Below are 26,767 nucleotides of genomic sequence, written 5' to 3'. Positions count from 1 at the left end.
AGTGCCACGGCTCGTTCAGAAGCTAGATTCCACATAGTACAGTTAGCCAAACGGCTTGGCAAACGTGCATCACTTTCAGAAGTAACGTGCCGTTGTAGAGGACAGAAGACTAATTGGGAGATGTACAGTATATGTGAGAGACAAATATGGAGTGAGTCACACTAGGGCTGAACAATTTGGACAAAATCTAATATCACAATATCTTTGACCAAATAGGAAAATACCTCTAATGATATATAATATGCTTTATTTGCCCTTACAAAATAAAATAAAAATGTGCCTGGGCCGGTTTACCGGTCCAAGCACCTAGGCTGGTAATCTAGCATGATAGTGTGTCGCTGGTTCGAGTCCCCCGATGCTGACGAACTTTGTTGTGTCTCTTCTCCCCATATCTCTCCCCGTTTCCTGTCTACCTACTGTACAACTATCAATAAAGGCAAAAGCCCCAAAAATATCTTTAAAAACAAAACAAAATAAAAATTGCGACGTGTTGTACAAAATACTGTAGAGATTAAAACAAGGAAAAGACAACTCTTACAGTATACCATATTACGATATTGAAAATGCCAGACGATAACTATTTGATATCGATAAAATATTGACCATATCAATGGTGAATAACCCAAAGGGCGGGGTGGGGTGGCATGACGTGAGAGCCAAATGGCTGCCGTGTGAATATACTAGTGAATTCTTAAGAAGGCAACCAGCCTGGTGATGGAAGTCTCCAGTCAGAGGCAGCCAGCCGAGTGATGGAAGTCTCCATGCAGTCAGACATCATGGCCAGCTGTAGAACAGACCACACCACTGACCCACTTTCACTCCCGTTCCCTCTCACAACATGACCATCCCTGCTCCACAAATCAACTCCAGACCCACGCAGCACATTCCAGCACCTTCTAATTGATTTCATGTGTCGAATTTCACCTCAAGAAGATACTCACTCGAAGAAGAGTAGAACCGGATTTTTAAGGAAAGCAAAAGGGCGCTTTGGATTCCAAGCGTAAAATGAAGTGAAAGTAAACGTACTTATGCAACATGTGTGTTAATTGCACTCTTACACCTAAAGGGTTTTTCATTCAATGAAGATTGAATTGGCTGTCCCGACTCTTCTGTTGCAATACATTTTAATTCATTTAATGTGCCATGATGAAAATGTCAACTTTCCAAGCACAGATACAGTATGGAACACTGTAATTACAATAAAAAGCTTTAAAAGGAGAACTGGAACACAACACAGTCAAACTGTTTGCCAAGCAGATATAAATGTGAAAACTACATTTGTTTCACATGCATGCCTCTAACACTGAGCTCATCAAAGTGGAATCTCAGTGCTCCAACCAATCCCATCCCCTTGTGAATAATTTCCAGGCAGAGCGACAGAGCATGGATTCTATTAAATGCAGTTTAAAAAGATAAGGGTACAAATGGGAATCTGAAAAAAGGGTCTTGAATAAATAAATGGGCCTTGTGGGTCTCGGTGTGCGTGGGGCGTTCACTGGGGTGACAGGGAGGTGGAAAAGAACCACCGCTGCAAACGCAAAAACCAGGGCTGTTTCTCATCACCCATCACCCCTCTCTTCAGTACTCACTGATCCTACAGTGTGTTGTGGAACTTGGGTCTTCCAGAGTGTTCCATGGACTGAGAAAAAAAAAGGACTGAAAATAAAATAAAAAGAAAACAGCAAGCCAACCGCAGTATGTAATTAGACCCCTGAGGTCAAGTTTGAAATGATTTCTCTGTGCTCTTGTTTAGTAAGATTTCAAAGCAAGAACCCCAGCTTTATAAGTAACAACTAAAGCCAAACAATGACCAAGAAGAGGAAGAGAATGAGGGCAGAGGAACTTCTGGTTATTCCTGGATGTTTGTGGTGCATTAATTATTCAAAAGGAAGGATTTTTTTCTCTCTCTCTCTAACTAGAGGCAGAGTACTTTGAATTTAAAATAATTCTACAGGCAATCAGAGTATTCCAGATAAGTGAAAATAGTTCCATTTAGACTCATCATTAACTGTTTAAGCCCTATTTTATACTTCATTGTAATTTGTACAACAGTGTTGAGCAGCAAACTGGATAGCCGATCTACAAGCTCTAATAGGGAGCACAGTTGTGAAGACAAGAGTCTGATTTAGGCTCATCGTAATTTCATGATCATTTTTTTTAAATGTCCACCTATGGCTTGCCCAAAATAGGGATACCAGGTTGTAAGTGGCACAGGAAAAAAACACACAAGTGCAACACAAGTACAACATTATAGGAATATTATAGGCCAAAAGTCCTATCCCATCGCCCGCCCTGAGCACTGCTGTGGCCACTGCTGAATCACTACTCATTCAATGGCAGCACTGTGTTGTGTCCATCCAATGGAAACAACCACTTAGCTTTGTGCAGGCCAACCCACTGGCCCAGTATCAACACAGTTGACCGGCTTACAGGACACACGCAACATCTAGGTTCAGGCCAATCAACTTCTAATCCACAAAAGTCATTTTCAAAGTGGCTGAACATGCATACAAACAACAGCTGCACTTTAGAGGCAGTTAGTGTCCTCCCGTCGTGCCCCGAAGGCCTTTTTGTGTCGTAGGACAACAAAAGGGGTCCAGAAGTGACCTCTGAGGTAACCCGATGAGGCTCTGCATGCCGTCACAGGACACAGTCAGCCATAAAAGCCCACGGAGAGCAGGGCCAAACGGTGAGAGTGAGAGAATGAGATTGATTAACAGAGATTAGTGCTAGGAGTTCCTCTGTCATGTCCAGTTTTGCCTACTCTTGTTTACACAGACAAATCCTAACTCAGAACTGTACATACTTTGATGCTGTTAAAATAGAAAATGGGAGCCACAAAATGAAGGCTGGACAACAATGTAAATGGAGGCATTCATTGAAAGTTGCCAACATCATGGCCATAAATCTTCCGCTTGCTTTACTCCTGTCCTCTGAAATGAGGACACAAAAACAAAGATGGCAAAAATGAGGAAGGAGAATGTCACTAAACAAGTGGTTCTCAAACATTTGCATATAAAAGAACCCCAAATGAATACAGTGCCCGCTGCCAGGGGCCCCCATAAAAAGAAGATTGTTGTTGTTATATTAGATTTAGTACAGTCTCTATAGATACATACAGTAGTTGTTCTGAAGTCATTGTTAATTATACATTACATTCTCTCACTGGGCTAACGTTTGGCTAGTGAAATAATGGTGAAATTAACTGTTGCTCATTTATCCTCAAGGGTCCTTGATGGGGTTCCAGTGGGTCACCAGCCCCCACTTTAAGGACAAAACAGTTCAGAAAGAAAGATCACTGTGAATGAGAGCGGATCTGTGTATCCGTTCTGCACCACTCATTACATTTACGTACTTCAAAGCAAGCAGAAGGCTGGAATGTGTGTGGCTCAATAATTGCCTGGAATGAACCATAAACAATGCATAAATGAGTTGTCATGCAGTTCACATCTTAATAGACCACCTCTTTGTTCAGTGGCAAGACCCTAAATCTTCAAATGTGTCAAACACAAAAACATAAAAACAAAAGATCTTTCGTTACATGTATTTCCCAGTCTATGTGTGCCATCACTGAATTCTAATCGCAATGTAATTGCACAATAACAGAAGACCATTTATTAAAGCTGCATCCATAAGATTTATGTAGTGGGCAGGGGTTCCTACCCGAACACAGGGGTCGGGATTTCTCATTAGAAGAGCGAATGAGCACCTATTGTATGACCATATTCTATACAGAAGATTGGTCAAAGTAACTTCTTATTAATTAAAACTTCAACTTTAGGGAATACTCATTCAAGGTAATATGTTAAAAAAACACACATCCTCTACAAAACAGGGCCAAATGGGGGGTCCCCAGATGACAGTGAAGTGACAATTTAAGGATACTACCTGTATCTTTAATACCTAAAACAAAAAAAGAAAGAAAGAAAAAGGCCATTACTGCAACATAATCAACAAACTAAACTATACTATAAAAACTGGTCAAACAATGGAAAGAGACCAAATTGGAAAAATATCCGATCTACAGTGCCACAATGCCTTGCAACATGAGGCTTGTTGTATAAAAACTGTGGTTCTCTTCCTGTCTGATAGGAAGATGTTACATTCTTCCTGGTGTGATGACTTGATTTTTGATTTTTTTTTTGCCAGTCTTATGCTTTGTTCATCTTAGGGTCCTTTGAACATGCCTTGCATGAAAAAGGTAAACCAACAACGCGACAAGTGCAAGTTTGCGACATGAAATAAATAGATCTTCCATCTATGCATTTTTACAGGTAGAGTAAACAAGACAGTTCAAACATTGCAACCGGTTGCAACATTTGCCTCACACCATGCACGGCTGTGTGAATGCTGGCTTTGACATATTTTGCCTTTGTGCATCATTGATGGTGAACTCCTCACCCTCACGCCTCGGGCTGGCCATGAAATATTGTCTGCACTCTAGGGACTTTTTAAAAACTGCTCTTCCTCTTATGTCAATCTTAGATCCACATACAGTGCACACTCCAGCACATGCATGCATGTGTAGCAGCGCCTGAAGCCCAAAAGCTTAATATCTTCCTTGGCCACGAGGAAAGTGGGGATTCCCTTGTGGCTGAGGCGGTAGGCATTACATTTTGTGTGAAATAAATAGCAGATATATATATCTGCTATTTTCACAATCTGTGGAACCTCAACCCTTCAAGAGCTTATCAGGGTGGGTGGTCTACAGTTCAAATATGATTATTTTGAGGGTCGCAACCTGGAAAAAAATGGGTTTGAACTTTATGAAACGTGACCCATAAAAATTGGTCCGCGACCCAACATGGGCCCCGACCCACTGATTGGGAAACGGTGCTCTATGAAACAAACAGCTACAGTAAGTAGCAACATGTTGATGCAGCATTCACAGGCAACACCCTCAGGTAGAAAGTGCAATGACTGAATATGATAAAAGTCAGGTTTGGCACAAGGCAGCAATCCATGAAATTGAAATCTTATCTACATCCATATATTTTCTTCTCTCCTCTGGCCAGGTGTAAAAGCCACTGAGGAGTCTTATGTGTTCAATTCTCCCAGTAAACCGTTAGATTTTCCCAAGTGTAACCACCGGAATCAAACCCAGGTCTCTCGCATGAGAAACAAAACATTTAGCCTACCGCCTCAGCCACAAGGGAATCCCCACTTTCCTCGTGGCCAAGGGAGATATTAGGCTTTTGGGCTTCAGGCGCTGCTACACAAGCATGCATGCGCTGGAGTGTGTGCTGGATATGGATCTAAGATTGGCATAAGAGGAAGAGCAGTTTTTTTGAAGTCCCTAGAGTGCAGACCATCTTTCGTGGCCAGCCCGAGGCGTGAGGGTGAGTTCACCATCACAAAGGCAAAATATGTCAAAAAGCCAGCATTCACACAGCCGTGCATGGTGTGAGGCAAATGTTGCAACCGGTTGCAATGTTTGAACTGTCTTGTTTACTCTACCTGTAAAATGCATAGATGGAAGATCTATTTATTTCATGTCTCAAACGTGCACTTGTGGCGTTGTTGGTTTACCTTTTTCATGCAAGGCATGTTCAAAGGACCCTAAGATGAACAAAGCAACATCATAAGACTGGCAAAAAAAAAGACCGTCATCATCACACGAAGAAGAATGTAACATCTTCCTATCAGAAAGGAAGAGAACCACCGTTTTTATAGCCTGCAACAACCCACAGGCATCTTACAGAGTAGTTAATACTCACCCACACTGCATTATTTTGTTCAATAAGCCAATCCAGTGAATCCACAGATTTGGGGATCTTAGGCGCTAAACAGAGTATGTTTAGTGATGTACACCTAGCTACCAGAAGACATCATTCACATTTCACAATACTGTACATCCTAATGATCCTATTCACAATCACAAAATACTCTTTCATCTGTGGTGTTGTGCTTTTGCATGCGGGGAACCACACTGAAGACATTCATGCTAATCTGTTTTCAGCTTGTGATCTCAGTTAAATCGACAATGCAGGAAGAGGTATCCTTTTTTTACATGGTCATGGATTCTGGAGCCTGGTGGTATTGATTTTGGATATTGCATATTCTTTAGGTTAAATGACAAAAGCCTGCTGATTACAACCACAACAAAGTCCTATTCAATCAAATTTCCATTACTTCAAATGCCACATTTAAAGTTATACCCACTGCCTGTTTGAGGGCCTCCTATATTCGGGCCTCCTATATTCTGCTATTAGTGTAGATTTTCATCTTACACAAACATTAAATTCCCATTGACAATGAATGGACAATTTACGTCATGCGTCTGAGCAAATCGGCTATTTTCGCCCTACACAAAGATTAAATTCCCATTGACAATGAATGGAAAATCCATACGTGTCTGAGCAAATCGACATGTTACGTCACGATGATGTACGATAAGAGCACCCCTCACTTCACATGGCTGTGATTTTTATTATAGATTTCAGCAAATTATTCCAAAGCGAATATGTGTCAAGTCATCTAATGGACTATACGCAGCTTCTGCACTGTACAATAACTGTTCTCAGGTCAGTAGAAGTAGAAGTAACCAGGGTGTAATGGCTGGAGAGAGCAATCCAAGTACTATTATCTGTTGAATTTGTATGAAGGATGCTGCGTTTTTCCAACAGATGTTTTCCAGTGATAGTTCTAAGGAAAGCTAAAGCCAGGTCCCATTAAAAGGTCATTCAAACAGACTGTAGGCTCCTCAGGAATTCAACCTCTTTAGCCTTTGACCCACATCTGCACATTTCACCAAGCATTCACTACTTTCTGATGGGGATTACGATCATGTATTGTACAGCATGTCAGCTCAGTCATAATTTAATGCAACATCCCTGCACTGCTTTTTAACCACTTAAACCCTAGTGTCTGCCCCTGTTCTGCTGGTGAACATTCCGCGAAAACAAGCAGATCTACAAGCGACACGTGAGCTTATAGATTTCGGCAAAGATCTGGGGAGGGAAATATTTGTAGATTTATTGTAGTCCTGGGACCCCGGTCAGCAAAGTATAAAGAGTAATATGTGGTTAAGTGGCTTATATTAAAGTTCACCAACAACACCACAGACACACATTTGTCATAACAACTGTACACTTCATGATGTGATTCCATGTTGTGTGGGCACTGGGCACCAAGTTGCTGTTACTCAATTTTTCCTTTGGATTATTTATTATTTCTTTTATTTTTTAATGTGTTTTGGCTTTTCTGCCTTTATTGATAGATACAAGTGAATATTAACAGGAAAGAGGGAGCGAGAGACGGGCCATCATGAACGGGACTCGAACACGCTGTCAGGCCAGAGCCTGTATGTGGCATGAGCCTGAACCGCTTTTATGTGCCAAATCGGCCTGTCAAACTATTGCAACCAACAATACAGTCACAGTACAGTCACCTGGCCTCCGTCTCTTCCATACTTTCTGGGTCCTGAGTTCAGGCGGCCCAGTGGTGGTCACTGGTACGTGATCCTGACAAATCCAAGCGTTATCAGTTTGGTACTAGGCTGACCCTGCACGGTTCATGCCCAAACTTCCATCCTTTGGGACCAGCACTGTCATTGGGCGGCACTCTGCAGCCACAGTTGCGTCAACATTCAGCATTGTTGCTGGCAAGAGATCGATACATCCAGTCCAGTCGGTGTGGCCTTTATAGCTCTGCTTGTCCACGAGGTAACTCATTTGTCTGTCGGTGCCATCATAGAGTGCCTGCAGTCAGAGCTGATTCCTGGTTAAGTTTATTTTGTTTTAGCCCCCCCACGCAGTCCTTTAGCTAGCCCCTCCCCCAGTCACATCCACATTGGATTAATGGTCTTCCTGTGTCCAGATCCTATGGTGCTCCAGATGTTATGGATGAGGTGGGAGGAGCTTACTGAGTTCAGTATGCATTTCACTCTGAACACTGCACATGTATTTACATTAACAACACAGATAATCACATTTTATATATATATAAATAAAAGCACTGATACTGTCCATAAACTGCTGTTTCTTACTGTCGAGGTCAGTGTGGTAATGTTCTATTTACCACAACAAATATGGAATTGGAAAGGAGCAGTGTGTTTGGTTCTCCATCCCATACAGTCTGCGTGGAAACACCCACACAACAATATTTTCTAAATATCTCAGCAAAGATGTTTAGAATGACATAAATAAAAAATAATAAATAACCACAGAACATGATGGGCTTTCATTGAAACCCAAAGAACGTGCCTGCCTGCACAGGTTGGATCATTTGCAATTTCAATATTACACCCTCCAAAAACACAAGCTGATGTTCACTCAACAGGTCACCAATTGGAATATCTAATCAGGAGACAGGGATTAAAGGAGCCCCACTGAAATCAGACAACCAATCTCACGATGGGGTAAGAGAGTAGGCTACTGGTACCGCTATTCAATTGATCTTTCCAGACATCAGTCAGTACCTGGCTAGCTGGCTGTCACTGGGAGGAGGTGCACGGCCTGTTGAGATACAATTATGATTTTTCAGCTACCGACACTGCACGTCGGGGCAAGCCTCGCCATTAAGAGGTACGACACAGCCAAACGCAACTGTTTGCACATTCGTGAAGTATGTCAAAACAAACGATGAAAACCGATCCCAACAATATGTTCCACAGGTTTGATTCACGACAACTCACGCGTGCTGCTCCGATTTTCTGAACAACAAACCAGCCCATGCATTTAAATGGCTACGTGTTCTTCCCTTGACATCTATGGTCACACAGAGAATATTGTTGGAAGAATCGTGTTCTTATATTGCACAATGGAGCGGTAATATTGATATTTTTGTCGCAGCCAGGGAGAAATGTCGCTTTAGTGGAAACGGGGCTGTTCATTTAAATGCCTGCGATTGCCTTTTTACCTGCTGAATATTCCTAGTGTGGCAACATCATTGCCTTTCATCCTAATAGGCCTATTATGACTGGTAAAACACAAGCGCTGTGAAATTGCATACACGTTTGAAAAATAATCGGCATGCTATGCATGTCGATTATTACTGCTTCTGCTTCTATGTATTAGGCTTAGGGTAGGCTAGAATAGCCCACCTTCTCTTGATTAAATCTTTTTATCACGAATCATCGATCTCTCTCTGCTGTCTGGCGCACTGTGTTGTGAAATATAGCCTGTTTGCGCTGTTGGTTCCAACTCTGATGAATGTAGGCCTACACAGTACACACACTGACTGACATACACGCAGAGAGGGAGATGCTTTGCAAAAGTGGTCACGCTCTACTACACGAGTAGTCTATCACAATGCAAAAAAAATAACACGGGGGGCTCTTACCTTCGATTGCTCCAACAGGAGATATTATCTCCAACGTGAGTATAAATCCCAAGAAGAACAACCTCATTGCCATCTCCTGAGCAATGCCCGTTGGCACCGCCGTTATAAACGTATAAAGGGGAAGTTGTCTGGAATTCTAAAACCAAACAATACGAATCAACCACCACATCCGAACCCCTGGCCCGTGGGGTGCGATTGTCGGTGAATTGCACCCGTATAGCCACGCACACTAGTGGACGCTTTGGCTAGGCAGCTTCTGTAATAAAACAATAAAAAATGCAAGATAAAATGAACACGTAAAAAAGGCTACAGCCCGACGAGGCTATAGGCAGTGCTGCTGCACGCTCATGTATTATTTCTAATTGATTATCGGCATTCAAACATGATGCACACACACAGCACAGGCACAGTGTAACCTCTGTCTTGTCTGTAATGAGGTCTCTCTGTCTCACTACTATACAACCATGCCACCAACAAAAAACGTCCAGTCCTAGACGAGTCCTTGCTGGAACTGTCGGCTCTGTTAAAAATTAGTCCATGCCAAAAAACTTAAAAAAATAAAAAAGTAAAAAGCGTTTTTCTCCTTTGTGGAGCGCCGATACCTCCGTTGGTTGTTGCTGGTGGTTACAATACATGTGTGTGTGGATGGTTCGGTTAAATCTGTGGAGCTCCACTCCAGCAGCACTGAACTGACTGTGCAGTGTTGCCAGATTTTGCGAGAGAAATACGCAACCAGGTCTATGAAAACAAGGCAGAAAGAAGCGAGCAGTTCGCCCTTATTCACCTTTAAGCTGTTTGAACATCTTGGAATAAATTCTAAAAATTACTCTGAGTAATATATTTTAAACATTTTAAAAACACAATTCTTGTATGGGGGTCCCTAGCATAAAATGTTTTCAGATGGGGGTCCTTGTCTTGAAAATGAACCCCTGGTGGCTGGTGCTGGTTTAAACAACATTAGGAAACAAATATCTACAAGCTACTTTTACAGGCAAAACAAGCCCAAAGTCGCCTATAATAAGCGGACATGGCAACATTGACTGACTGTGGTGTGGGACTGACTCGTGACGTCACCAATTCAACTCCACACAAAAAATGGGAAAACTACGCGGCAGGACGTCCGTGCGCACGCGCGAACACACCTCCCTTTCTCCTATTTCATGCTGCTTTTCAGACAGTGTTGCCATGTCTGTTTATTAAGAGCTACTTTGTGCTTGTTTTCTGTAAAGTTAGCATATAAATATTGGTAGTTGTTTTAGTTGGGGGGGGGGGGGGGGTATTTCTTGGTATTTCTTGCTTATTTAGGCTTGCTAACTAAATGTTCAAACCAGCGGTTCTCAAACATTTCATGTCAACAACAAATTATAAATTCATATTTATTTCTCTCAATTCTTGTCAATTACTTGCCCTTACTGTATATGTTTATTTTCCCTTTTTACCTCCTTACATGATTCCTTACATGATTTCCTGTTTTTTATATAGAAGTGTATATTTGTACGTCTCTAAAATGTTCTGATGAATTGAAAATGGTGGACCCTGTTGTAAACAAGTGTAATTCTTTATCAGTGTGTCGTCCACAGTCCAACAGTCTTTTTTATTGAGTTGTGCTTTTCATGTGAAACTTCTGCAAACTGTTAATAAATACTTCAATCAATCAATCAAGTCAAATATTCGCTTCTTTAGACATGGTTGCTTATTATTTCTCTCGCAAAATCTGGCAACACTGCTTTCAGGCCCATTCTCATTTCGTACAGCGGTGTCGCGCGCCGAACCTCACAACGCGGTCGCATCCCTATGGTCGCATCCGCGAAGTTGGGTTGTGAGAGCATGAATGCTATTTTTTGTTGGTGCGCGCGACACCGTCGTGCGTCGACGTAGCATAAATTTCAGGCTGGGCCGGGATGTTTGGGAGGAGAGAAAAAGAGAACTGCAACTAGCGCTCCCGCATCAGCCATGTTGGCTCAATATTTCAAAGGAATCTGGAATGTGTTCCTCTTTAGCCATGCAGGCCTCAAGTTGTGACCTGTAATGATTACCTTTGTATATAAATGGTTAACCTGGCTTTATTCACCATTTACAAACCAGCCCGTTAGCCATTAGGGAGAGTATTTGAATAATTGATGCTATAAAATTGCTGATATATTGCAGGCTATCATTTATGATGGGGATGGATGGCCATATTATTTTAACCTCTAAAATGAAGTATTTAGTTTAGCAATGATTAATTAATGCTGTCCCCTATACTAGAGAAATTATCATCATCGTGTTTGTATTGTTACTTTTACCGAATAGAAATGTTTCTGTGTTTTAGGGGTGGAAGTGGAACCCACAGGGGGGCCCTGGCTTGAGCCTCTGACTGGAACACAACCTTCCCCCCCAAAGCTTCATGGTTGGGGGTCCCGGTCCTGCCAAATGAGGAGCACTTTAATTACACTATGACAAAAATGTGCTATTATTCCATTATGGTTTACACATACCTCACTGTGAATCTATAGTATCATACTATCATTATGACATGTTAAGTAGACACGTTCATTTAAACCAAAATATTTGTTGATATCTTGACAGAATCATTTGAAAGGGTGACAATGTCCAATGACCAAAACTCAGTCTGATGTCCATGACTTGAAAAAACTTGAAGCCCAAAAGATGGTGATCTGATCACACTTTTAAAAACCAAAAATCCGGGTGCCTATGGATAATTTTGGTCTCTGACGTTTTAGGGTGAGATCACATTTAGCCTCATTTCTTGAAAACGGTAATATAACAATCTCAGCCTTTAATGCTTTGACCGCAAGATCAAAAGTGGATAGAAGAGAAATGGTTGAGCCGAGTGGTGGGGGCTTTCAACATTCTCGACTCCATGGTGCCCTCTAGTGGCTTTATTGTGGTACGTTTCATGAATCTGCCTGGAGGCCCTGGAAATCAGATCCTTTGTTGTTACATCCCATTGTATTACAATATGAGAGTCAAAGCTCCTCGACATTGCAACAAGAAGAAAATAAAAGGTTTAAATAAAATATTAATAGAATTAAAAAACAGTAGGCTACTATAGTTCACATGTACAGTCTATGGTTCACATAAAGAGCCTGTGTTACTGTTAGGCTGTGTATGATGTGATTTCAATGTATAGAGCAGACCCAGACTTCATGTCTGGACTGCTATATGCGAGTGTTTTGCAGGTGAACAATATTTTAGCCAATAAGAGATCACAAATGGTTGGATAATGATAACTTCAGTGAGGAACTATCTGGTCCAGGAGTGAAGCCATTCTGTAAGTGACAGATTAAATGCCAGCGTTGTGCGCTGTAAATAAAGCAGTCTTCCAAATGCAATTGTAACTTGGACATTTCTTATACTGTTGTTTTTATTGCATGCAAAGGGATGGGTATTCTTGTTATCCTTCTTGACCAGCAGGGGGCGGGCACTGAATATAAAATAATAATAATCACACACTCACCAATGTAAAAATATTAAATAATAATAATACAATAATTTGATTTTGTGTGGCAACTTGAGAATCTAAAATTATTTTTGGAATCAATTAATCATATAAAAAACAAGCCATTTTGCTCTTACGTCACACTTGGTGACGGGTGAGAGTGGGATGTCAATTCAATTCAATGATGTCCCATCCTCAGAATCAGAGTGTCATATGTGCTAGGCCTAACTATTTTCTCAAAAGGTAGCCTACTATCTTCTATCGATGACCCTATTGGCTTGCCGGGCAACACTATATATACTGTAGTCTACACATCTGAGTCACAGAAGAAAATGTGAGGTATGTGCAGTATCTGGGAACATCATGCCTGTTTTCATATCATGGTCCCCATGAAAGAATCCTATGAAATTGGGGACAATGACCTAAAGTCAAAATTAGCCGGTCAATGGCATTAAAAAGCTTGATTATTATTTTCTTTATTTAACATTTATTTAACCAGTAAAAAAACACATTGTGAACTTGCCAAGTGAAGAGGCAAAATAAGTGACACAGCTCTGCCAGTAACAATAAATACAAGACAATAACAGGACAAACATGCAACACTCATAATTACAGTACCTAATACCGAAGAAGCTCAAGGGGAGAACAGGAACGTCTAATAACGCAACCAATAAAGGCTAAACGAAATTTGCTAATAAACTAAAAAGCAAGAGAACCAACATTTGCTATACGTCAAAGCAGGAGCAGTGTTTGGGAAGTGTGCTCATGGCAATCCCTTTTAAAGCTCACTAGGGGAATCACAGAGGCCAGTTTGAGTCTGGTCTGTAGGTCATAGCGCAGCCAAGCATTTGATCTGAGGTTGAGAGCGTTTTGGACAAGTTCAAATTCAGAACAAATGTAGAGTGGGAGATTACCAAGAATGGCTTTATAAGTGAGAATATACCAATGTAGCAACCTGCGAGACGTTAAGGAGTACCAACCCACTAGGGTTACAGTGATGAGTCCTATAGGGGGAGTTGGTTATGAACCTCAATGCAGCATGAAACAAGGGGTCAAGTTTGCTCAGAGTTGAGGAACTAGCAAAACGGTAGACAGTATCGCCATAATCGAGCTGCGACAGGAAGAGGCCTGTAACCAGCTTTTTGCGAGAAGCATTAGAAAAGCTGGTGGGTGGGGTTGGCAAAAGGGCCTTTCTGTGTGGAGTTTGCATGTTCTCCCCGTGTCCCTTAGGGTAGGTATTAGTAACCTCACAAAAAACATGCAGTAATCCTGGTCTCTAAACAACAGCCGGGGCGCCTGATGGAGGGGAAAGGAACAGGTCGGAATAACGTGTTCCTTCCACACGCTACGTCCGGCTGGGGAAACTCTCCCGTCAGGTGGAAAGAAGCAGCTTGAACTCCTCATGCATAGAAGGAAGCATGAGGTCAGTCCGCTGCCCCTCCAGGTTGTCAGAGGAAGTGCCCAGGATTACATTATTAGATAATAGACACTGGGTGAAAAAAATGTTGCAAAATTGCGTTTCTTCTGTAAAAGAGAAGAGAACTTAAGCTTTTTTGCCAAGGCATGAATGTGGTGTTTGAAGTTTAACTTCCCAAAATCCCAAGATATTTATACAACTCAACCCATGGATACTCCATCCAGAGTGGTGATGTTTGAGGGGACATTGACTAGGCTATTTAGAGAAAATTTGCTAAACTTTGCCACTAAATGCCATTTAGTAGCAGTTTGCTATTTAGCAATTCATGCTGCAATGAGACAAAGTCAGAGGCCAAGTTTGACACTGCCACATCAAGTGAGGGGGCACAGGAATACAGAATTGTATCATCGGCATACATATGATACAATGCTTGGATTGACTACAAATATGTTTTAGCAGAAAAAGCAAAGCATAACGAGCATGGGATGGACGGATCCAAGATGGCAGCATGCATGTTTTCACTCTCTGTCATGTCATGTCCTTGTTGTGTTTTGTTTTGTTTGTTTATTGGTTTGTAATTTCAGTACCTCACGCATTTTACCTTTTTTAGTAGCCTACATTGCTCTCTATCTGCTGCTTTGGATTATTATTTCCGTGACGCCGCATCACGAGTGATGTCACATCACTTCTTAGATCTTCTTATACAGATGATGGTCTGACTTACTGACTGACTGACTGACTGACTGACTGACTGAAAAAAGCACAGGAAAGTAGGCCTACTACAGTTCAATACAATGTGATTGAGAAAGAGGATTAATTTCAACCCAAGAAAGCCTATGGCTTATTATATTCCATTGGGGTCCTTCTTCATGCTAAATTCAGCTTTGAGTTTTTACTGGGACCAGTTTAAAATTGCAGCCACCTGTAAATGCTTGTGCAAAACCGCTTGAGTGGTTTTGAAGGAGAATAGGGATTCACATTCCTTTACGACTGTTGCTAGAGCCTTCCACATTTTTGTGGCATAGGACGAGAACAAATGCAATCCCTTGTTTGAGCCAAATCTGGGTTGGATGTGATTAGTGGAGCTCCTTCTGGTGTTGTGATTGTGAACAGCATTGACGTGTATGAAGTAGTTTGACAGGTACACGGGTGTCTCTACAATCCCATTTTTGACTGACAGATAAAACGTTGATACAATACTTTGTTTATTACTGGACTGAGTGGTGGAGTGGATGCAATGTTCCCTGCTAAATGGTGCCCTCTAGAGGCACGTGATGTGGGAAAGAGATGTGAATCCGAGAGTGACTGTGTCAAAACGTTTATGCACTCAGCTAATCATCTACCTAGTACCTACCGTAAGTCATAGATTATTATTGAAACGGTTAAGGGCTTTTCTAGGCTTCCAAAGACATGCAAAGTCATCAATTTGCCTCTTTGCAAGGATGTTATCTTTTAGAGCCCCAAGCCCACTCTGACCCCACTACCCAGACTCAAGTTGTTAGGCATCTGTGAATCAAGAAAGCACATGTAGACATTTTATTGTAGAGGATAACAGTCTATATCAGGGGTTCTCAACGTTTTTGGCTGGGGACCCCCGGAAATGCTTTGACCATGTCTTGCAAATTCAATATCATCACAAAAACACACCTGTGTGAAGTGAGTCATACATCATCTCATTCCAGCCAATCAGAATTTGCGTCCTCATGCGTCGTCATCAATGTTTACACAAAAACTCAAAATTGTCCATTCATTGTCAATGGCATTTAATGCTTGTGTAGGACAAAGTTTGTGCACATACAGAAAAATCTGGACAAAAAACACTATTGTAGGCCTACAGATTGGAAGAAAAATCACACCCGTGTCACAGTTTGAAGTGAGGGGCGCTTTTATCATTATACATCAACATACATCATCTCATTCCAGCCTATCACAATTTGCGTCCTCACTTTTCCGTCTTAAATTGTCTGCCCTCACTTTTGTACATTGTAGAGCCCAGGATCACATTAGATAATTGACACAGGGGTGAAAAATGGGTTACAAAATCGTGGGATAAAAAAAAAGAAAAGCCAAAATCAGCCAATCCTCTTATTATCATACAAAAGCCATGGGCATAGCTTAAGAGGTCCAAGTATTGTATCTCTCAAGTATTGTGCAATGTCTGACATCTCTCTACCAGCTACATAAATCTGCAGCCCGCATGCATGAGCTTGTAGAGGAGCTATTTTTGGAGAACAGAAACAACACCCCCAATCGGGAAAAATGTATACATATTTACACAAACAGTTGCTGAGATTGAGCAGGCGTGCATGCACAAGAGAGGAGTTATGTGTGTGAGGAGCTGATCACAGATAGAGGGAAAGTGTTATATTTGGCCTATTATTTATGCTATATATTATTGACCGCGTCTGTGTCAGTCTCACAGTCACAGACATTGCAGTGCGCACGAGAGAGAGAGAGAGAGAGAGAGAGAGGGAGGGAGAGGGGTTCTGCGTGTTAAAAAATAAATAGGCTACTCATCTTTGTGTTCTGTTCACAGGGAAAAGAAACAAGGGGTTTAGAAGCGAAAAAGTCTGTTGTGGAGAAACATAGAGTGATTAGCCTACTAATGAGTAACAGGTGCTGCCACTTTTGGAGCGTGGCTGAGGATGTCTATTGGAGAGTGTGAGTGAGACAGACTCCATGGTGCTTTTGGGTGGCCATCTACAGGCCGGCCATGTGTACTACAGCTTTCTCTTGAAAACGGAGCAGTTTACCGGTCTCGTCTATACAGCATAATAATTAACATAACCGCAATGTAGACGCAGGAAAGTTTTATATCGTTCACAAACTTGCGCAGGGAACACCCCGAGACGTCCTCGTGTAGCAAGGCCCTGAGTAAGGTCAGGCGGGGCCTCGAGCCAGACCAGTTAGGGCCAGGCCTTCATTTTCGGGCCTGTTGAGAACTCTAGTTTTTGCCAGCTGCTGGGCGCGGCTGCGCTAATAACTTTGGGACGGGCCCGTCTAGAGTTTGAATGGACCGGTATCAGTCAAAAGGGAGACATCGAAGAGGAAGGACGGGTGCGAGTGGGGTGGATCAACATCTTGAATGTCAAAACAGGTCAGCTCCATATACTGTATGGACATCTAAGGGTTTGAGGTCAGATGTAGAGTTGCTGGCTGGCTCCATATATGTATGTATGGCTATCCAGGGTCCAGGAGGTCCGTGTCGTGATCTTCATATATGGAGACGGCTATATGTCACACGAGGTGTGATGGACTGACGGGTGGCCATATAGTGGCATGATGTGTCACGAGGCGTGACGGACTGACTGACTGACGGACTGACTGACTGACAGGTTTAGCAGGTTTTCATATAAATCTGCGACCTACAGTCGCAACAACGGGTTGCAACGAGAGCATCCTGACTGCTTCATTGCCTGGTATGGCAGCTGCACCGACCTCAACCGGAAAGCAATTCAGAGGGTTGTGCGGACAGCCTAACGCATCAGCGGATGTGATCTCCCCCCAATCGAAGTCCTGTATGACGAACGTTGTGTCAGCAAAGCTCGTGGAATTATGAAGGACTGTTTGAGATGCTGCCGCATGGGAAACGTTTTCGCAGTCTCAAAGCCACTGGAAACAGACTGCAAAAAAGCTTCGTCCCCCGAACAATCAGATACAATACATGAACAAACTTATAAGAACAAAAGCGAAACCGGGCAAAGGAAAACGCTAGCCCCCCACCCCTCGCCCTCCTCTTGCACTATATGATCAATTTTTGCACCTTTCTAAACTAAATATATGGAACATAGCCTCAATTGCACCTTCTTAAACTAAATTGTGTTGTATACAGTGGTGTCATGCTCGTAGAACGCAGTACCACGCCGTAGTACCAGTAATTTTTTGACGTGCACACGTAGGGATGGAACGGAACGATGCATGTGCGTGCACGCTAGAACGCGTCCCCCTAGATTCAAGAGAAGACGCACCTAATCAACCTCCCGTCACCAGACTTTCCAAGACGCAACAAATACCCAGTGGTCTAGGTTTACTGGCGCCTCTCTCACACACTATTTAACAATAGGCTTAGGCTATATCAGCTGTTCTGTGTGCATGCCGCGATGTGCACATGCACGAGCACGGCTTGCACGCTCGTGCACGTGTCGCTGTGGTACCAGTAAAAAAAACACCATGACACCACACCACTGGTTGTATATATGGAACATAACCTACTGTGAAGCTGTTCACAAAAAGTTTACCTAACTTTGCTACTACAGGGAAAACATACACATGTACATTATGGTACTATTATTTTTACACTTTGATTGCTCTTTCTTGCACTCTTTATTCTTGTTCGCTATGCGGGCTGTGGTTTTGTTGTTTTTGAATGTTATGCTATCTATGCTGCATTGTCTTATGTACCTGTACACAAGATGTAACAATAAAGTACAACCTTGTCTATGGGAGATAATTTACAGTGATTTTTTTCAGGCCGATTTGAAAGAATGCATGTTATCTGCACTTTTTGAGGTGGCAGTGCTGTAGAAGGAGAATTTACCCATGTTCGTTTTACAAGTGGGTGGGGTATGAGGATATGACTATAATATAATAATAATAATAATAATAATAATAATAATAATAATAATAATAATAATAATAATAATAATAATAATAATAATAATAATAATAATAATAATAATGTACAACAAATTCACTAAAAAGCAGGGAAATCAAACACAATTAAAATAGATGCAACATAGCAAATCAACAACTTACAGCCAGATGGCCAACAGTAAAAAGCATAGTTAAAGATGCAATATAGAATATATAGTAAATTGTTGATAGGCCTTGAGTTCTAGAGGCCTCTGGCAGTCAAGGGCCCCCACTGGCCCCAACGTTACAACGTTAAAACGCCCGGTCCAAAACGATCCTGTGTAGTCCTGTGAGTGTGCTGTTTTGAGTGTGAAAACAGTTGATAGTAGAGCACAAATGGATATGACAAAGTAACTTCAGAAATGAACAGTCTTGTCCAGGAGTGAAGTCATATAGTGTGAATGACACAGCTTTGTGGACTGTAAAAACAATCATGCAATCTGGACTGTTTCATGTCAAAAGGGTAGGAATTCTTGTAGCCATTCTAGACCAGCAGGGGGCACTGAATACTTGACTTACGGTATTGAATGTCACATTGATTCACCAATGTGAAAAACAAACTTAAACTACAAAGGTGCAATTTTGGGAAATGAATCATAAGTGTGGATGGTTGCTTTGATCACATGCCGTTGGGACCCAATGAATCCGCTGGGAGACATTGTGCTATCATATCATATCATATAATATCATATAAGATAAGATAAGAATAAGATAACATTATAACATTCTAAGTACCAGTACCAACCATAACAAACCTTGGGTACCGTGCAGATTTGCCAGTGATATTTGGAAGCCTGGCCCATGTACATAAACTGACCAGGAGTGGTCTAACAATCGCTGGCATGATAAAAAGCAAAATACTGCTCTGTTTCGAGTCCCGATCCCGACGACCTTTGCTGTCTGTCCTCCCCCCATATCTCTCCCCTTTCCTGTCTACCTACTGTAATCTGTCAAATAAAGGCAAAAAAGGCCCCCAAAAAATATCTTAAAAAAATAATAATAATACTTCTGTTTCGGCTGGTATATAGGCAGTTTGTCTGTGTGGAGGAGAAGGTGCCATGTGTATCCACATGGCCCATGAACTGTCAATCCCCATTATATTTGTTTCCCTGTTAAATGTGTGTGCGTGTGTGTGTGTGTGTGTGTGTGTGTGTGTGTGTGTGTGTGTGTGTGTGTGTGTGTGTGTGTGTGTGTGTGTGTGTGTGTGTGTGTGTGTGTGTGTGTGGTTCTGGTTCCTACCTTGGTGTGTGCGTGCGTGCATGCGTGTGTGTGTGTGTGTGTGTGTGTGTGTGTGTGTGTGTGTGTGTGTGTGTGTGTGGTTCTGGTTCCTACCTTGAGCAGTCTTCTGACTTCATCAGCTCATCACTAGCTGCCAACATAGAGACTTCATCCTCAAACTCTGTAATGTTGTCGACTGGGATCATCACCTTGGCTCTAGCCTCTAGGCCTGCCCATGAATACATGGCTCCTACAGCCTGACAGCATCTAGCCCAGAGTATCTGAAAGAAAGAAAGAAAGAAAGAAAGAAAGAAAGAAAGAAAGAAAGAAAGAAAGAAAGAAAGAATTTGGACATACATGATGCAGTCTTTTAGCCAGGCACGCAGTGACGCACACGGCCACACAGTGACACACCTTCCTTTATGAGCTTCAAAGTGGAAAGTCTGGTGAGGTGACGCGGGGTTACTAGGCCAGCATTGCCTCAGCGTCACAATCAATTTAAACATACACACCTGGTAAACAGTGAATGGACAGACACAGCACAAATGTCATTCGGAAATCTTACTACTACCTACTCGGTATATAATATATTCTATGCTACGCTTCGACTACGAGTGCGAGAACAACCCGCTGCCTGCCACCATTACAAATGCACCAATCCTTGCTTCGGACTTTCATCTGCGCCTAGTCTTCTGGAGTTTGTTGGCGGTGGACGAAGAAGAGGCGCGAGCCGCCCGCGAGATGTTTGTTTGACACAATGCCAGGACACACACACAGGTGACATACATTTCACTGAATTCAATTGACTCAAGAGTCTGCAGAAAAAATAGACTAGCTGGTCAGTGGTCAAATGTCTGCTTCATTATTAATTAAGCACAAAAGCAGAAGCCCAATTAAGTTCCTTAGCCTAAGCTGTGCACGTCCAACGATCCATCATCTTCAAATTCCGCGCTCTTTTGTTGTTATTTACCTCTGGCTGGCTGTAATGTTTATTTTATACTAAAAAACTAAAGTTCAATTTGATATAATTATTGATTGGCAAAAGTTTCACAACACCCACTCCATGAATTTCACCCCTAAAGCCTTTTATAAAATATATATTATATAGGCCTATACTGTACTAAATATATGTTCTATTGAGAGATAGAAAGAAAGGCTATCTTTCCTTTATGACATGTCATCTACCGGGAGGGAGGAGAGCTCTTAATTGATCACTTTGAACTTCAAAGGCATAGGCCTACTGGTTAAAATCTGCAGATCCCCCCTGTCTGACAGCTACCAAAGTAATTGCTGTCTTTGATGCACTAACAAGCACAGAACGCATTTGTAACTATTTGGTTGCTCGTAGCCGTCATTGGACTGGCCTCATGAAGTGAACGGAGGTGGAGCAACTCTCTATAGCTCTGAGCCTATCTATTGCGTTTAGTTTTTCTTGAAATAGGCCCCTCCCACTCATTTTGAAAGCCACATGTCACATGACGCCTGAGATCATGTAGCCTAAGTAATTTGGACTGATCCCCCAAAAATCATGTTTTTGGTTTTGCAACAAACAGTAGTTAAACATTTCACTTTATGGCGCTCCCTATGGGTAAAAGTGGAACTGCTTTTGGCGCTGCATTAATTCCACCACATCCCCCACATTTGATTCAAATTTGGGGTTGATTGGGCGTTTCATTTGGGGTTTTTTTGTGGATTTTCTTTTACATTTTTTGTCAAACAGGCCATTCCCACTAACGGAAGAAATGTACGGCCAAACGGTATGAACTCTCAACATTATGTGGTCGAGAGATCATGTGTGCCAATTCTTGTGAGATTTGGACAAAATCTGTAGGAGGGGCAAAACGTGTTTTAAATAGGCCTAAAATAAAAAATGGCTGACACAAATGGGCGTGGCCTATATGGGGAGTTGCGTCAGATCCATTGAATCCAGGGAAGCGGATTTTTTTTCTATGACCTATGGTTTACGTTATCGGCCAAAACGTAAAGTGGGCTGTTATAGCACCACGATGAGGCAGACTGGTGTAATTATGTTTTCCTGCATAGGCCACTGGACTATGAAACCCGTCTTTGTATTGGTGAGTAGGGAAAACATACTTTTTATTTTCTCTATAGAGGAGATGCTGGTCTGCATTTCATGCGAGGGCAGGAAGGCAAGAGTCCCATAGCTTTAATGCAACGGCAGCCTCTCTACTGTAACTGTAGCCCTTACGGTTTCAGAGAGAACTAGAAAAAGTGCCCTTCCGGGCACAGGTCTCCACCAGTGTGTGTGATGTTTGGCAAAATGTGTAGGAGTAATATATAAGTGTGTGTGTGTGTGTGTGTGTGTGTGTGTGTGTGTGTGTGTGTGTGTGTGTGTGTGTGTGTGTGTGTGTGTGTGTGTGTGTGAGACGCGGCTTGGCCTGTTGTAGCACCACCATGAGGCTGATTCGAAAACTGTCAAGTGGCATTTCTTCCTCAGCCTAGTGGGAATATGCATGCACAGTTTCACCGCAATCGGACGCTGCGTTGAGTAGTTGTGGCGATTTGTACAAAACGGGTACAAAGCAGGCTACTCCTGAAAAGTTTAGAAGCCAATCGTAGCCAATGAGGGTGGATTATGATAAATCAAACAAACCCGTCTTGATCACATGACTATGGAGAACATGTGTACTGATTTGCGTGAAATTTGGATAAAATCTGAAGGAGTAATATTAGAAAATGTGTTTTACATATGTCGGCCTCCTGGTGGCGCTATAAAGAGCAGATGTGAAAAATTCCAGGCAAATGTTTTTCCTTGGCCTCTAGGGAGTTGGCATACAACGTTATCCACAGATCCATGCAGTTAGAGGTAAAAACACTTTTCGGCCAGTTATAGCGCCACCATGAGGCTGAGTTGAAAATGTTCATGTGGCATTTCTTCCTCGGCCTAGTGGGAATGTGCGTGCACAATTTCACGGAAATCACATGATGTGTTCATGATTTGCAGCATTTTGTTTGAAACTGAGCACTCCTGCGAACTTTGGAAGCCAATCTTAGCCAATCAGGATGGAGTCTGAGAAATCTGAAAGACCTGTTTCGTTGAATGGCTCTAGAGAGACTGTGTACCAATTTGTGTGATGTTTGGACAAAATCTGTAGGTGTACTGTCCAAAAACTTGTTTTGCACAAAGCGGCCTCCTGGTGGCGCTATAACAGGCCGTTCTGGAAAATGTGGGGCAGAGGTTCATCGTTGGCATCCAGGGAGTGTGTGTGCAAAGTTTGGCATCGACCGGGTTAACGGTGCCGGAGATTAGCTGGTAACAGACGGACGGAAGGACACACACACGGACACACGGACACACACACACACGGACGGAGTGCAAAACATACTCTCTCCCCATGCCTTCGGCCTGGTGGAGACAAAAAGACTTCCCATTCATGTCAATGGCAAAATGTAAAAGTAAAAAATGAATATAAATGAAACTATACAACATATTGCTTAGCAAATGCAAGCAAACAATTCCTGATGAAGCCGGTCGATTCAACACAATGAGTGTGCGTGCGTGCGTGCGTGCGTGCGTGCGTGCATGCATGAGTGCGTGCGTGCGTGCGTGTGTGTGATGCCAAAACTATGGAAGGAGTAGGCAACAAACTTTAGTTTAATTCTAAAGAAACAAAGAAATAAAGTCACCCAAGTACTATATTGTGTTGCCACCACACTAATGACATGCTGTTGGGTGCAAAGTAGTTGCAAAGAGAAGCGAGAACAAAAAAAACACATCTGAATGAAAGCGGCAGTAAATACAGTGCATAGAGTTGTTCTGCAGTCTATGCCATGGTACTGATCATATTTAGTGTTTAGCACAAGTTGATTTTAAGTTTATTTGTCTTTCTCACTGGTGCGGCAGTCAAGGCAAAAAGTCACATAATAGCAGAGAAGGACTCGCATACATGAAGAAATCAGATTAAATAGGTCTTGGTTGCATTATGTAAGTATTCATTAAAAGATCCAGGGCTGTCTAGAGGAATACCAAACGACTCGCCCCTTTACCAACTCGCCCCGCGAAATGTTTTAATGTAGTTGTAATTTAGTATTTCCCTCCCTCTCTGAAATCTGAAATGATCTTGTATACAGATTTATTTGATTGTATAGTAGTCGATCTCTATACTCACAGAGACGGTGACTGCTTAATTAAGTTATTTTAGGACCTTCTAGCAGTTAATTTCGTTTTATTAAACACATTTCTTCCATGTAGCCCATGTTTTGTAATGGCATCATCATGCTATTATGCCCGTGGATATACAGAGTGAACTTAACAATGATAAATTAATATAATACCTTTTAAATAATCACCAACATGAATTATGTTTGTTATTTACAGCTAGGTAGAGTAGTGGGGCGAGATGGAAAAGGGGCGACCGTACCTGTTACCGTCTAGAGTACAGCAAACGTTTAAGTCCACACAAGGACTATATCATCAATGCGTGATCATAATCATACAGAGGCCATTTTTCTCTTACATCACATTTGGGGGTTGAGAGAGGGATGTCCCATCCACAGTGTGATGTAAGTGCAAAATGGCTGCCTTTAAATCATTGTTGAGTGGTGCTAGCCACTCCTATACGCAGCAATGTGTGTCTGTATGTGTATGTGAGCATGGAAATATCGTTTTTTCACCACCAAGTGTCACTGTTGCGCAGCCTAACACACACGTGCGCACGCACACACACACACACACACACACACACACACACACACAAGTACGTACAGTACAAGTACAGTACAGCACCACTCAGTTCAGACTGATTTTATTGCGAAAGAAGTGATTGCGAACGAAGTGAGCAATTACTATAGAATCCGGCCTAGCTTGTCTGTCTGTGTGTGTCACGCTGTAACACCACCCGCCCGCCACCAGAGGGCTTACGAACTGAAATTGGAATGATACCGTGTGTGTGTGTGTGTGTGTGTGTGTGTGTGTGTGTGTGTGTGTGTGTGTGTGTGTGTGTGTGTGTGTGTGTGTGTGTGTGTGTGTGTGTGTGTGTGTGTGTGTGTGTGTGTGTGTCAGACTGCCACAACAGCTTTGTTCGCTTCCCGCATTTACGCGTCTTACATGTACTATATACTATCGACAACTGTGCATTCCACTCTGTATAGACAATAAACCGGCTTTCAGGGCTGTTTATTCCGATCCAGAATCACAGAAGAAAATGTGAGGTATGTGCAGAATCTGTGGAAAAATATGTCCAAAGCATCTGGGTATCTCTTGTGTCCAAGCTTATCATCACTGACTCCCTATCCTAACACTTCAGTGCATCGTCAGTTGACAGCAAAATGGAGGTTTACCGGCAATCAAAATAATGTTGCATTAACACTACTTAATTGACTGGAGTTCCCTATAGTTCTTTCCCTAGTTTCTTTCTCTCTAGTCTACACCAAATATCTTTGCAGAAAGTAGCAACACATTGTGAGCTATTTGCAATGTTCACCCCGGGAATAAGGGGGTCAACACGATACAGGGTTCAAGTGGTTAATGCCCTCACACTGGCCTACTTTTTGGAACATAATCGTTTGTCGAGTCACTGGGTCTACTTAACATTGCAATTTGCTGTATGTAGTCAAATTGCAGGTAAATCTGCATGATAATTGGTATCACCTCAACCTGAGAATGCCCCCTTTGTGGGAAGAGGGTTCGGTATTGTCATCCAGGAGAGACAGACGCCAGCATGCTGTGTGGGAGACAGTTTGAGAGCGTGCCAGCGTAAACACTCCCAGACCACATGTTCTCCCAGGGCAGAGGGGCTGGCCTCTCTCCAGGCACATCTGCACACAATCCCCCAGCTTTAGCAAGCCAGCCAAGGAGACGGAGCAGAGAGCAGGGTAGAAGAGGGAGGGAGGGAGAGAGAGAGAGAGGGAGGGAGGGAGGGAGCAAGAAGGGGATCTTTACAGAGGCACTACTTTCCCAGACAGGGAGAACCTGCTCTTCTGTGACAAAGATAATGTTGTTTTAGGTACATGAACAGAGAGAGAGGCAACCTGCACGGGGACAATCACAACAACTCGTTAGCAAATGTCATAGTACACATTCTCAAGATTACCGCGGTACACATAATATCCTGTTTCTGCATGTACAGTACAATGCACTCATGTTTAACGTGTGTCAAGGCCAAGCACCATGTAAACAATTGTACATCCCTATCACATGACCAGAACAGTATGTTGGTATGCAATAGTCAGCTTGGATACCATTACCCGGCCTGCCCACGGCCATGAGAGAAGATAGATTGCCCCATTAATCAAGCTCCTGGCTCATACACCCATGTTCTGCGACTGTGGTTGTACTGCAGGTATACTGTATCCAGAACTACAATGCCTGTGTGTTTGTTTCACATATTTCACCGTGGTGCACTTGTTGTTTTTTGTTGTTGTTGTTTTTTTATGTCAAATTAATTGCCGACGCCATATTTTATCTAAAGGTGCATCCGTTTGTCTCTGTCATCTCCAAAACAGCTTGTCTGAGCTACAGCCTCTCGGGTAGCTAGTAAGTAAAGTGTGCCTTTGTGCATGTTTTCACAGAAAGGTAATTACTGAGCAAGCTATGCTGACAACACCTGAGGAATGTGGAGCATGCACCAGCAGACTGTTCTCCTTCCCTACACCCCCCTCTTTTCTCCCCTCCTCTCCCGTCTCCTCCCATCCCTTCCCTTCCCCTCTCCTCCCCTCCCCTCTCTTCCCCTCCCCTCCCCCACATGACCCTTTGGCAAGAGCCCCAGTCAAACATAAATTTCACCATAACTCTTTCGCAGGATCCATAGATTTAA

At 42.5% G+C, this 26,767-nt stretch overlaps 1 protein-coding gene across 1 annotated transcript in view; it reads right to left on the bottom strand.

Annotated features, from left to right (window-relative positions):
- The window catches only part of lrp1ab (low density lipoprotein receptor-related protein 1Ab), a 177,830-nt gene extending 167,908 nt beyond the window's left edge, over window positions 1–9,922 (bottom strand). Inside the window, exon 1 of the mRNA XM_079517462.1 lies at window positions 9,283–9,922. Coding sequence (XP_079373588.1) covers window positions 9,283–9,355 — 73 coding nt within the window. The 5' untranslated portion in view covers window positions 9,356–9,922. The remainder of the gene's footprint in view (window positions 1–9,282) is intronic.
- Between the last annotated feature and the right edge of the window lie 16,845 nt (window positions 9,923–26,767).

This window comes from Electrona antarctica, assembly GCF_951216825.1.
Source record: "Electrona antarctica genome assembly, chromosome: 2".
NCBI lineage: Eukaryota > Metazoa > Chordata > Actinopteri > Myctophiformes > Myctophidae > Electrona > Electrona antarctica.
The sequence above is the reverse complement of the archived record's forward strand: the minus strand, read 5'-3'. Positions and strand labels throughout refer to the sequence as shown.